General features: G+C 35.7%; 1 protein-coding gene across 1 annotated transcript; it reads left to right on the top strand.

Moving 5' to 3' along the window:
* Positions 1 to 10,392: 10,392 nt before the first annotated feature.
* On the top strand, positions 10,393 to 11,553 carry LOC121987244. Its single transcript, XM_042541128.1, has 2 exons — positions 10,393 to 10,795; positions 10,995 to 11,553. Exons 1-2 carry the CDS (start codon positions 10,463 to 10,465, stop codon positions 11,013 to 11,015), a joined length of 354 nt encoding a protein of 117 aa, XP_042397062.1. The 5' UTR covers positions 10,393 to 10,462; the 3' UTR covers positions 11,016 to 11,553.
* The last annotated feature ends 2,435 nt before the right edge of the window (positions 11,554 to 13,988 follow it).

Here is a 13,988-nt window from a genome sequence, read left to right as displayed (position 1 = left end):
AATGTGTCAAGTGTGTACTAATTTCCTTGGACTAAACTTCTAAGATTTGATTTGCAAATGTGAAGGATTCAAATCTGCAGTTTTGGAATTGTTGTATCAACCTGACACATCACTTTGAGCTGGACTAACCAAACCTGAAATTGAAGGCTCAACTGGATCTCTAGGCTCATCTGATGAAGTTCAATCTGTTTGAAATTATTTTGAACTATATCTACCATTACTTTGAGCTGAGAATAGAGCTTCTGTTCAGCAGCTTCAGTTTCAGAAACCAAATTACTGACCTTCAATTCTGCATTTCAGAAATAAGAATTAAATGCATAACATAATTTGCAGAGTTCCAGAATTAAGACTTATTACTAAATTCCAGTTTAAACTTAAATCATGAAGAGTTAAACTTCAAACATTGTTGGCAAAGCACCGTTCAAACACAAATTCAGATTCTACATTTCTGAGTTAGAATCCACTACTTGGTGTCACAGCAAAGCATAGTTCAAAACTCAGAAATTCCATTCTGATCTTGCATTTCCAGCACCTCTTTCTTCCAAGTTCTGAGTCAAAAACTTCAAATAACACTTCCACTAGTACTTAGTTAATTTGAATTAGCCATTGTACAAAAATTTGTAAAAGATATTGGCACAGTATGAAATCAAGTTTTAGCTCCAGAATTTCAAATTATAATTGATTACTTAAATAATTATAATTGATTACTCTAACTAAATTCACATTCAAGTCATTTCAAATTATAATTGATTACTTAAATAATTCAAATCGAAGTCAAAATTTATTTCAAATTAATCTTCTGAGCCAAAATTATTTTCTTTTTTTAGCTTTGAATTAAATTCAAATATATATATATATATATATATATATATATATATATATGATACATTGTGTGACACTATAGTATGCAACTGTGCGCGTCCCGCATCATATCTGTATTTTTGTTTTTTGTTTTTAAATTTTGAATTAAAAAATAGTTAAAATATTTTTTTTTTAAATTTTATTTCTAAGGTTCAAGCTTTCCAATTACATTATAATTTTTTATAAAGTTTTACCTTTAGGATGCTTTTGGTTCGGGGTTATCCTTGATAATCTTAGTTATTCATCAAAGGTTATCAACGAAAATCTGAAAATCTTATTTGGTTTAGGTAATCGATGATTCCCGATTAATGTTCCATGCCCGATACATCAGCAAAAGGGGCATGCAACCCGAAATAAAAAAATCTCAGTTTCTTGATTCCGGGGTTAATGAATTTTTTTTACCTAATATACCCTCGAATAAGAGAATAATATGATAAAAAAGAAAAATGTAAAGAAAAAATAAAAAAAATTTAAAAAATGGGAAAAAATTAATAAAAAACATAAAAAATAGAAAAACGTAAAAAGTAAAAAAAACATTAAAAAAAAGTAAAAAAACATAAAAAAAACAACAAAAATATATAAAAAAAATAAAAAATAGAAAAAAAAATAAAAGATTAAAAAATTAAAAAAAAATAAAAATAAAAAACAAAGAAAAATAAAAAATTTGAAAAATTTAATTTTTTTTTTTAAATGTAAAAACGAAAAGAAATTAAAAAACACACATCAAAATAAAGAAAAACATAAAAAAATAAAAAAAATAGAGTTTAAAAATATAATAATAATATATATGGTTGATTTTGTAATTAAAGATAATATAGTAAAATATTAAATTAGGTTATTTATTAAAGTCTTCAAACAAACAAGTTTTTATTTCATTATATGCGTTGAGCCAAAAAATATTTAGTTATGTTTTATTCCCAATAATTTGGTTATGTGATTACCAAGTAATCACATAACTAAGTTTATACATGATAACTTGAACCAAACACACCCCTAGGATTTAGGCTTCCTAATTAGATTATAATGTTTAGTTAAAAAAAAATTAAAAATGTCACAAATTTAAAAAGGTAGATCCGCTACCTTAGCGACCCCCCTAGTGCCGGCCCCACGGATATGGAGGGACGTTCATACAGGTACATAGGCCATAGGTGCATGGCGAGGTAAACCCCAGGTCGTCAGTTCCTGAGAATCGACCCCTGGCCATTACGCCAGAGATACCATGCGCCCACCGTCTGCGCTAGGCCCAGGGGCAAAAAAAAAAAAAATGTCACAAATTTAAGTATTTATGTAGTATTGCAATGTGTTTAGGGGATATATTAATTATTAGGAATTTATATAAGGAAATATTCATTTTTAAAATTTAAAATCTAAAAAAATAATAGATATTATTTTTTAATTTTGAATTAAACAATTAATTAAAATATTTTTTTAGGATTTTATTTCTACGTTCATGTTTAATTTTTAAGCTTTTTTTTTTTTTTTTTAAGATGGTACCTCTAGGGGTTTCCCAATTGGATTATAATATTTAGTTAAAAGAAAAATTAAAAATAAAATAAATTTAAGTATTTACGGATTAATGTAATATGTTTAGAAGATATATGTATATATTAGGGATTTATATAAGGAAATATTAAATTTTTTAAATTTAAAATTTTTAAAAAATAATTTAAAAAAAAAAAGAGAAAGCTGATATGCTGTGCACAGTCGTATATATGATAAATGCATCAATTTAACTTATTACCCATAAATTTAAATTATATTTAAGGTAAAAAATTAAAATGATAAAATCTTGCTATCTTTTTTTTTCCAATTTAAAAAATCTTACTTTTAAACTTGAATTTATTTTATGCTATTTTTAAAACAATTTATATAAATAGAATATTTACTTATTATAAAAATATTATTGCGCTAAACAATTTAAGTGTTTAGCTGTCTTTCGGCTGTGTCTGCTACTCGGCGCAGCTCCAGTTGCCGGACTCCATGTCGACTCCTGCGAAGCGGGCGAGGGCAGAGGCGACGATGAGGAAGATGGGATTGGCAACCGCCATGAACACTAGAATCGGCGAGTGGCACGTCAAAGGCATCAGCGGTGGTCAACGGCGGCACGTCAGCATCTGCGTCGAGCTCCTCACCAAGCTGTCGCTCCTCTTCCACGACAAGCCCACCAGCGGCCTCGACAGCGTCGCCACCTATCATGTCATCCACCGGATCGCGCGCCTTCCCGCTGCAAGAGGATGACGATCGTCGCCGCCGTCCACCAACCCGGCAATATAATGAGGTGTTCGACCTCTTCGATCGCCTCTGCCTCCTCGCTTATGACAGCACCATCTTCTTCAGCCCTACTCCGGTGGCTGCCGAGGTACAAACTCGATCTCAAAGCTCAATTAAGACTTTACTTCTCTCTTTCAACCTACGGAAATTCAGCCTTGCTGAAACTTTTCTCTAGTTCTTTGCTTCCAACGGTTTCGCCTGCCCTTCTCTGTGCAATCCTTCTGATCATTATTTCAGAACAATCAACAAAGACTTCGATATGGTCAGTGCTTCTTCTTCGCAGCTTATAAACCAACAAAGGAAACAAGTTTCTAAATCTCGAACTCAATCAATGTCAGGATTAGGGAAATAGCGCAAGAATAAAAGCAACTGGTCACTTCCACCGGTTAAATAAGTCTTCCCGTCTATTTTAACAGGGATTTGGACGAAAGGATTGATTTGGGAAAACGTTTGAAAATTGGAGGACTATATTTGATCATTTGAAAAATTAGGGACGAAATCGGGACAACGTCAAATAATGAGGGACTAAATTAGGAATTATCCCATATATATATGATCCGGTGGTAAGGATCGGGGGCCCACATAGGAAGGACTCAACGACACGGGAGAGTCAAAGTCAAGATCAGACTTGTCATCGGGACCCCTGTCGTAATTGTCATCGGGACCCCTGTGGTACTGGATGAGTTCCGGTAGCATCTCGGGGTAGTGCACCCACCCCTCATCCCTTAGCCTATCCTCTATCATTTGGTGTGAGGTTGTCAACTCCTCAGTTTGCAGGTAGACCAGTAGCTGCTGGGGCCGACGACCACCGAGGTTCTCCATCTCCACAATCCGTATCACCCCGTTCTTGAACTCCCACACATCTGACATCACCCCGGATGAAGAAGAGAGTAGCAACTATCTAGCGTCGGGAGATGTTTCAGTTTGTTACGTATTTATGGTTGTGCTCGAGGAAGGGAGGGAGCTAGGAAAGCAACGAAGTGTGGCTAACGTCGGGCCCCATGAGAACAACAACACGCACGCTAGAAGCATTAATGAGAAAGTTGAGCAGAGCGGAGGAGAGCACAGGAGAGCAGAAGAAGCTATCGACGAAAGAGGGTGAGCTGAGGAGAGCAAGTCGACGAAAGAGAAGAGCCATTAACATTATATTTAGTTTTGTAGGAAGTTCGAATCAGGATTTATCCTTGCGGAGACCCTGTAGCTAGCTTTCCCTACCCTTTAGCTAGCTGCTGAGATAGCTATTGCTTGCTGATAAAGATGAAAGAGCAACATCATAGAAGAAAACACAGAACCTTGTTTTGAAGGCGTGGAAGAGATTACTCGGGATTTAGATTGGGAGCTCTGATGGAGTACAGAAGTGTTTGCTCACAGTCGCACGGAAGAGCTTGCTCGGGACTTAGAAATTGACCCTAATTGACTTCTTGGCAAGAACTAAGAACTGACAACTGTACACTGTAGTAATAATAATTGTTATATTGATATTATTAGCGAGAAACTGGAGAAGCCCCTGGGAGGGAGATGAGGTAATTGTCATCGGGACCCCTGTGGTACTGGATGAGTTCAGGCGGCATCTCGGGGTAGTGCACCCACCCCTCATCCCTTAGCCTATCCTCTAGCATTTAGTGTAAGGTTATCAGCTCCTCAGTTTGCAGGTAGACCAGCAGCTGTTGGGGCCGACGACCGCCGAGGTTCTCCATCTTCACTCTCCGGATCACCCCGTTCTTGAACTCCCACACATCCGACATCACCCCGGATGAAGAAGAGAGTAGCAACTATCTAGCGCCGGGAGATGTTTCAGTTTGTTACGTATTTATGGTTGTGCTCGAGGAAGGGAGGGAGCTAGGAAAGCAACGAAGTGTGGCTAACGTCGGGCCCCACGAGAACAACAACACGCACGCTAGAAGCATTAATGAGAAAGTTGAGCAGAGCGGAGGAGAGCACAGGAGAGCAGAAGAAGCTATCGACGAAAGAGGGTGAGCTGAGGAGAGCAAGTCGACGAAAGAGAAGAGCCATTAACAGTATATTTAGTTTTGTAGGAAGTTCAAATCGGGATTTATCCTTGCGGAGACCCTGTAGCTAGCTTTCCCTACCCTTTCGCCAGCTGCTGAGATAGCTATTGCTTGCTGATAAAGATAAAAGAGTAACATCATAGAAGAAAACACGGTACCTTGTTTTGAAGGTGTGCATGATTATAGTCCAAGAATTACTCGTCATTCCCAGATTGGGAGCTCTGATGGAGTTCAGAAGAGTTTGCTCACAGTCACACGGAAGAGCTTGCTCGGGACTTAGAAATTAACCTTAATTGACTTCTTGGCAAGAACTAAGAACTGACAACTGTACACTGTAGTAATAATAATTGTTATATTGATATTATTAGCGAGAAACTGGAGAAGTCCCTGGGGAGGGAGATGAGGTAATTGTCATCGGGACCCCTATGGTACTGGATGAGTTCCGGCGGCATCTCGGGGTAGTGCACCCACCCCTCATCCCTTAGCCTATCCTCTAGCATTTGGTGTGAGGTTATCAGCTCCTCAGTTTGCAGGTAGACCAGCAGCTGCTGGGGCCGATGACCACCGAGGTTCTCCATCTCCACAATCCGCATCACCCCGTTCTTGAACTCCCACACATCCGACATCACCCCGGATGAATAATAGAGTAGCAACTAGCTAGCGTCGGGAGGTGTTTCAGTTTGTTACGTATTTATGGTTGTGCTCGAGGAAGGGAGGGAGCTAGGAAAGCAGTGAAGTGTGGCTAATGTCAGACCCCACGAGAACAACAACATGCACGCTAGATGCGTTAATGAGAAAGTTGAGCAGAGGAGAGGAGAGCACAGGAGAGCAAAAGAAGCGATCGACGAAAGAGGGTGAGCAGAGGAGAGCAGGTCGACGAAAGAGAAGAGCCATTAACAGTATATTTAGTTTTATAGGAAGTTCGAATCGGGATTTATCCTTGCGGAGACCCTGTAGCTAGCTTTCTCTACCCTCTAGTTAGCTGCTTAGATAGCTATTGCTTGCTGATAAAGATGAAAGAGCAACATCATAGAAGAAAGCACAGTAACTTGTTTTGAAGGCGTGCAGGATTATAGTCCAGGAATTACTCGCCATTCCCAGATTGGGAGCTCTGATGGAGTATAGAAGAGTTTCCTCACAGTCGCACGGAAGAGTTTGCTCGGGACTTAGAAATTGACCCTAATTGATTTCTTGGCAAGAACTAAGAACTGACAATTGTACACTGTAGTAATAATAATTGTTATATTGATATTATTAGCGAGAAACTGGAGAAGTCCCTGGGAGGGAGATGAGGTAATTGTCATCGGGACCTTTGTGGTTCTAGATGAGTTCCGGCGGCATCTCGGGGTAGTGCACGCACCCCTCATCCATTAGCCAATCTTCTAGCATTTGATGTGAGGTTATCAGCTCCTCAGTTTGTAGGTAGATGAGCAGCTGCTGGGATCATCTCCACAATCCGCATCACCCCGTTCTTGAACTCCCACACATCCGACATCACCCCGGATGAAGAAGAGAGTAGCAACTAGCTCGTGCCGGGAGGTGTTTCAATTTGCTACGTATTTATGGTTGTGCTCTAGGGAGGGAGGGATCTAGGAAAGCAACGAAGTATGGTTAACGTCGGGCCCCACGAGAACAACAACACGCACACTAGAAGCATTAATGAGAAAGTTGAGCAGAGCAGAGGAGAGCACAAGAGAGCAGAAGAAGCGATCGACGAAAGAGGGTGAGCTGGTCGACGAAACCGAAGAGCCATTAACAGTATATTTAGTTTTGCAGGAAGTTCGAATCGGGATTGTATTTTGAGAGTAATCGTTTTTTTTTATCTGAATTATTTAGTGTCTGGTACACCATCATAAACAAAGCTATCCGAGTACATTGGGCAATCTATCATTCTTAATTAAAAATCTGTCGAGGTCCTGGGGTTATGTATAACATAGGGGTGAGCAGCAAAGGAGAGTAGCACGCTAGAAGCGTTAATTAGAAAGATGAGCAACAGAGGAGAGTAGCACACTAGAAGCGTTAATTAGAAAGATGAACATAGAAGTTTGCCTCAGGTGCGCACTAATGTTGTGCTTCGTATTCATCATCCTTATCTTCAGCATGCTTTACACCAGATAATATTTGTTGTTTGGTTGGGATAAAGCAAATTTCAAGGAAACTGTATTTTGAGATCTAGTAATCGTTTTTTTTAATCTGAATTATTTAGTGTCTGGTACACCATCATAAACAAAGCTATCCGAGTACACTGGTCACTGGGCAATTGCTGTGACCGTTAGTCTCTCGAGCGTCGTGAATCCCATTGTAAACTTGTCATGTATAGAGTATACTCAAGAAGTCACATAAATTAAAATTATAATTTTGTGATTAAATTTACGCTATCAAATTAAATTTGTCCAACTGAACTCTAATTATTTTTACTTAAATATATATATTTAAATTAAGGTCTCACTAACTAAATTCATATTCAAGTCATTTCAAATTATAATTGATTACTTAAATAATTCAAATCGAAGTCAAATTTTATTTCAAAATAATCTTTTGAGCCAAAATTTTTTTTTTTTTTTTAGCTTTGAATTAAATTCAAACATATATATATATACACAGAGATATGATACATTGTGCGACACTATAGTATGTAACTGTGTGCGTCCCGCAGCATATCTGTATTTTTGTTTTTTTTTAAAATTTTGAATTAAAAAATAGTTAAAATATTTTTTAAAAAATTTATTTTTTAAGGTTCAAGCTTTCCAATTAGATTATAATTTTTAATCTAATTTTTTATAAAGATTTTACCTTTAGGGCGCTTTTGGTTCGAGGTTATCCTTGATAATCTTAGTTATCCATCAAAGGTTATCAACGAAAATTTGAAAATCTTATTTGGTTTAGGTAATCGATGATTCTCGAGTAATGTTCCATGCCCGACACATCAGCAAAAGGGGCATGCAACCCAAAATAAAAAAATCTCAGTTTCTTGATTCAGGGGTTAACGAAATTTTTTACCTAAAATACCCTGGAATAAGAGAAAAATATCATAAAAAAGAAAAATGTAAAGAAAAAAAAACATTTTTAAAAATGTAAAAAACATTAAAAAATTAAAAAATAGAACAAACATAAAAAATATAAAAAATGGGAAAAAATAAAAAAAACATAAAAAATAGAAAAAAAGGTAAAAAGTAAAAAAACATAAAAACAACAAAAATATATAAAAAAATTAAAAATAGAAAAATAGAAAAAACAATTTAAAAAATTTAAAAACATAAAAAAATTTAAAAAATTTTATTTTATTTTTTAAAAAATGTAGAAACGAAAAGAAATTAAAAAAACACACATCAAAATAAAGAAAAACACAAAAAATAAAAAAATAGAGTTTAAAAAAATATAATAATAATAATATATATGGTTGATTTTGTAATTAAAGATAATATAGTAAAATATTAAATTAAGTTATTTATTAAAACCTTCACACAAGCAAGTTTTTGTTTCATTATATAGGTTGAACCTAAAAATATTTAGGGTGCATTTGGTTCAGGGTTATTCTTGATAACCTTGGTTATCCATCCAAGGTTATCAACAAAAACCTTGTTTGGTTTAGGTATTCGATGATTCCCGTGTAATGTTCCATGCCCGACACGTCAGCAAAAGGGTCATGCAGCCCGGAATCGGAAAACCTCATAAAACTAAGGTTTTTCTTGATTTCGGGGTTAACGAATTTTTTTTACCAAAAATACCCTCCGTATCGGGTTAAAGAGAAAATATGGAAAAAAGAGAAAAAATGGAAAAAAAAATATTAAAAAATGTTTAAATAATTTTTAAAAATATTTTTTTTTAAAAAAAATATAAATTTTAAAAATAAAAAATTTAAAATTTTAAAAAAAATGTAAATTTTAAAAAAATTGAAATTTTTAAAAAAAATTTAAAAAATTTAAAAAAAAAAAAATTATAAAGATTTAAAAATTTTAAAAATTTAAAAATAAAATAAATAAATAAAAATTAAAATTTAAAAAATGTAAAAAAATATAAATATAAATAATATAAAAAATATAAAAACATTAAAAAAATATAAAAACACATAAAAAAGTAAAAAAACATACAAGAAAAAGAAAAGTAAAACAAACATAAAAAAATAAATAATAATAATAATATGTATAGTTGATTTTTTAACTAAGGGTAATACGGTAAAATATTAAACTAAGGTATTCATTAAACCTTCAAACAAACAAGTTTTTGTTGCATTACTTATTTTGAACCAAACAACATTTGGTTATATTTTATTACCTATAACCTTGGTTATGTGATTACCTGGTAATCACATAACCAAGGTTATACATGATAACTTGAACCAAACACACCCTTAGTTATGTTTTATTCCCCATAATTTGGTTATGTGATTACCAAGTAATCACATTACCAGGTTTATACATGATAACTTGAACCAAACACACCCCTAGGATTTAGGCTTCTTAATTGGGTTATAGTGTTTAGTTAAAGAAAAAATTAAAAATGTCACAAATTTAAGTATTTATGGAGTATTGCAATGTGTTTAGGGGATATATTAATTATTAGGAATTTATATAAGGAAATATTCATTTTTTAAATTTAAAATCTAAAAAAATAATAGATATTATTTTTTAATTTTGAATTCAAAAATTGATTAAAATATTTTTTTAGGATTTTATTTCTACGTTCAAGCTTCCTAATTGTGTTATAATTTTTAAGGGGTTTCCCAATTGGATTATAGTATTTAATTAAAAGAAAAATTAAAAATAAAATAAATTTAAGTATTTACGGAGTATTGTAATGTGTTTAGAAGATATATGTATATATTAGGGATTTATATAAAGAAATATTAAATTTTTAAATTTAAAATATTTAAAAAATAATTAAAAAAAAAAGGGGAAAGCTGATATGATGTGCACAGTCGTATATATGATAAATGCATCAATTTTAACTTATTACCCATAAATTTAAATTATATTTAAGGTAAAAAATTAAAATGATAAAATCTTGCTATCTTTTCTTTCCAACTTAAAAAATCTTACTTTTAAACTTGAATTTATTTTATGCTATTTTAAAAACAATTTATATAAATAGAATATTTACTTATAATAAAAATATTATTGCGCTAACCATTTGTAACAAATTAATAACATATATACGATTTTTGACTTATTCACATCAAATTAATATGTGTATTAAAATTTGTAGAGACGACAAGGTCCTTTAAATAGGGGTGGTCGGTGGTCCTGGGTCGGCAAGGAAGAGGGATACCGGATATCCAATTCAATTTCCGTTTTTTTTATAGCTATCATCATCTCTTCTAGATGTCTATTTCCTTGTCGGAGATTTCGATGGACCTCTTATACTTAATCCTATCCAAACTCTCCATCCCCGACCTCTTTCGTTGCGCCGCTGTATGCTCACGTTGGTTCGTCGTGGTCGATGAGATCTGCCGCAGTCATGATGATCAACACCCGCAGATCCCATGGCTTGTGCCGGAAAGCCGAATCCTCATTAACGGAGAAAATAATGTTCGAAACACCTATGACTTCTTCAGTCTATCGGAGGACCGCGAGTATGTTATCCCAAGCCACCCTCCTCACATCCTTAAGAAAATCGTGGGATCTTCTTATGGTTGGCTCATAACCACCGACAAGGTTAGTATTGTTCAGCTCATAAACCCTATCACTGGCGTTCAGATTGACCTTCCCTCAATCCCCACCATGCGCAACTGGAATTTGGAGGCTAGGAAGGCGGTGTTGTCCTCAGATCCCTCTCGATGCGGAGATTACAAAGTCGTCTTTGTATTCTTTTGCCTTCATGAGTTGAAAAACTTCTTGTTCTTTGTTAGCGCAGGAGATGAGAAGTGGACGATGATCCCAGAACGTCTATATTACTATGCCAACATAGCCTTCCACGATGGCAAGCTCTATGCGGTATCAAAATCCAAAGAAAATAAGAAGTTGATCGTGGGGGCATACGATCTCTCTGTGCCGAATTCAATTCCGACAAGGGTGCCGGTGGTGGATTTGCCATACATTAAGAATTTTACTTTCAGGATGTGTTTTTTTTGCACATCTTCTGATGATTTATTGATCGTACGGGCAACTATAGAGAAAGTATCAGAACATCATCTTAAAAAGATAAAGGTTTGGAAGGTGGATACAAATAATGGCGCCATTATCCCAATGAATAATTTGGGGAAGTATGCTCTATTTATAGGCTTAACCTCTTCTCTTTGCCTTGATACTTCTTCACTGCCGGATTTGAAGTCGAACTCCATTTATATCTTGAATTACTTGGGTGAAAGCGTGGTTTACAATATGGAGGACAAAAGCTTCACCTCATTGAATTTACCTTTATTGTCATCTCCAATGCGGCCAGTGCTAGTTTGGTTTACTCCATCTTGTGCATTCTGATCAAATGTAAATTTAAAGTTTTTATTTTTTAATAACTTTTTTAAGACTTCAAATTTATTTCAATTTCTGTAGTTATATAAACTCGTATATGAACATTTTGAAATTCTGATGATAATAATATAAGGGCATCTGTAGTGGGAAGTTTATAGCATGCAATGTATGCTATAAATCTTTTTGATATAAACCTCTCCTCCACTACATAGGTGGGGTTTATAATTTTTTTTTTATAAACCTGTATCAAAATCTTGGGATCAGGTTTATAAAAAAAATAATGGAGAGAGGATAGAGAGAGAATTTTAAAAAAATGAAGTTTTTAAAAGAGAAATGTTATATGATAATAGAAAGTGTTTTTAAAAAAAAGTAAAGTTTTTAATTTTTGATGTGACAATGATGTGGCAGAGCATAAACCTCTTTAAGAGGTTTACAATTACGGATGCCCTAACAGTTGAATTTTGTGTAATTTTTCTTACTATAATTTTTGGTATTTTTTTATATATAAAGCATGACGTACGTACCATTGAAGCAATCATCTGCATATATACATAATACAGTCCTATATCAAGGTCGATAGGAGAACGTGCATAACTATATATACGTAACAAGCTGAAACACTTCTCGGCGCTAGTTAGCTCATGGTTCGTAGGAACGGTCGCGGCAGTCGTCACCGTATCTACCTCTTCAGTTCTAATATCATTTCACGGAACGATCGCGGCGCGGATTTTATATATATATATATATATATATATATATATATATATATATATATATATATATATATATATATAATCAGTTTAAATAAGTTTAATAATATTATTATTATTAAATTGATTAATATAATATATTAATTAAAATAATAATTATTAATATATATAATTTATTAAGATTTTTTTTTGCATTTAAATAAATTTTAAAGAATACGTTTAGAAGATAATTTTATTAGGTTTGATTAGATTTATTTGAATTACTTAATTAAATTAGGAGTGGATTTTATATAGTTGTAATAAAACCTAAGTCTCGATTAAAACGACCCTTTCGTCTTCTCATCGCAGCCACGCACTGTGCTTGCCGCCCCATCCGATTCGACGTTGCTCTGCTCTCCGATAGCATGCCGCCGTGAGTCGCCATTGGAAAAGAGGCCGCAAGCGGAGTGCTTTTCCGCCACCGTTTGACCCCGCGCCACTTTGCTCGCCAGCAACTAGCCGTCTCTGGCGAAGAGGCCGCGAGCGGCTGCCCAGTACACCGTTCCAGCCGTTCCAGTCTGTTTTTTGTTTACCGTTATATCGTCTGAGAATGGCGTTCCAGAGCAAGTCACGTTATTTGCCGGAACTTTGGAACGGCGTGAGGCATTCCCGTGCCGGAACACCCGTTCCGGCCGTTCCACGTCGGTTCCGACGAACCATGAGCTAGCTGGTGTCTTCTTCCTCTGGCAGTGATGCGGCAGGTGGAGAAGCTCGGTGGTCGGCGGAAGGTGCTGGTCCACCTGGAGATGACGGAGTTGATAACGTCACACCAGATGCTAGAGAATAGGATGAGGGAGGAGGGGTGGGAGCACTACCCGGCATGATGTCGGACTACAATGTCGAACATGTGGACGGAGGAGAATTGGGAGAAGTCCTCTTTGTAGGATCGAAAAGAATTTAGATATCTCCACAATGACATGATATTGTCCACTTTGGGCCTAAGCCCTCATGGTTTTGCTCTTGGGCTCTACCCAAAAGGCCTCATGCCAATGGAGATATCTTTCTCTTATAAACCCATGATCTTTTCCATGTGTTTTCAATATGAGACTATGTTTGCAACCTTGCAACCCCAACAATCCCCCCCTCAAAAAAAGGACCTTGGGCTTCTCACGTCCGATCCTCGACCCACCAGGTCTTCCTGCCCCTCGGTCTACCCGACCTACTAGGACTTCCTGCCCCTCGGTCTACCCGACCTACTAGGACTCCCTTGCCTAGCCGCAACTAGGACTTCCTGCCCCTCAGTCCACCCGACCTACTAGGACTTCCTTGTCTAGCCGCAACTAGGACTCCCTGCCTGGTGTCTGGTCCTCTTGATCCGAACATAGGAGCCCCCACTTTCTTTGTTCGAGGTCAATATTGTACTCACATGGTTCAATCAGACCATAGCTCTTATGCACAATCGGCGGTTAAACCTTCTGGCAGTCCGGGCTCTGATACCAATTGTAGGATCGAAAAGAATTTAGATATCTCCACAATGACATGATATTGTCCACTTTGGGCCTAAGCCCTCATGGTTTTGCTCTTGGGCTCTACCCAAAAGGCTTCATGCCAATGGAGATATCTTTCTCTTATAAACCCATGATCTTTTCCATATGTTTTCAATATGAGACTATGTTTGCAACCTTGCAACCCCAACACTCTTGTGTTACTGGATGAGTTCCGGTAGCATGTCGGGGTAGTGCTCCCACCTT

The sequence above is a fragment of the Zingiber officinale genome, chromosome 5B, assembly GCF_018446385.1.
Source record: "Zingiber officinale cultivar Zhangliang chromosome 5B, Zo_v1.1, whole genome shotgun sequence".
Classification (NCBI taxonomy): domain Eukaryota; kingdom Viridiplantae; phylum Streptophyta; class Magnoliopsida; order Zingiberales; family Zingiberaceae; genus Zingiber; species Zingiber officinale.
Note: the sequence above shows the minus strand (reverse complement) of the source record. Positions and strands in the feature narration are given on the sequence as shown.

Coding starts and splice junctions, on each gene's coding strand:
- LOC121987244 (XM_042541128.1), top strand. CDS start 10,463: ATGTCTATTTCCTTGTCGGAGATTTCGATGGACCTCTTATACTTAATC. Junction 10,796..10,994: donor GGCTCATAACCACCGACAAG/GTTAGTATTGTT, acceptor TTGTTAGCGCAG/GAGATGAGAAGTGGACGATG.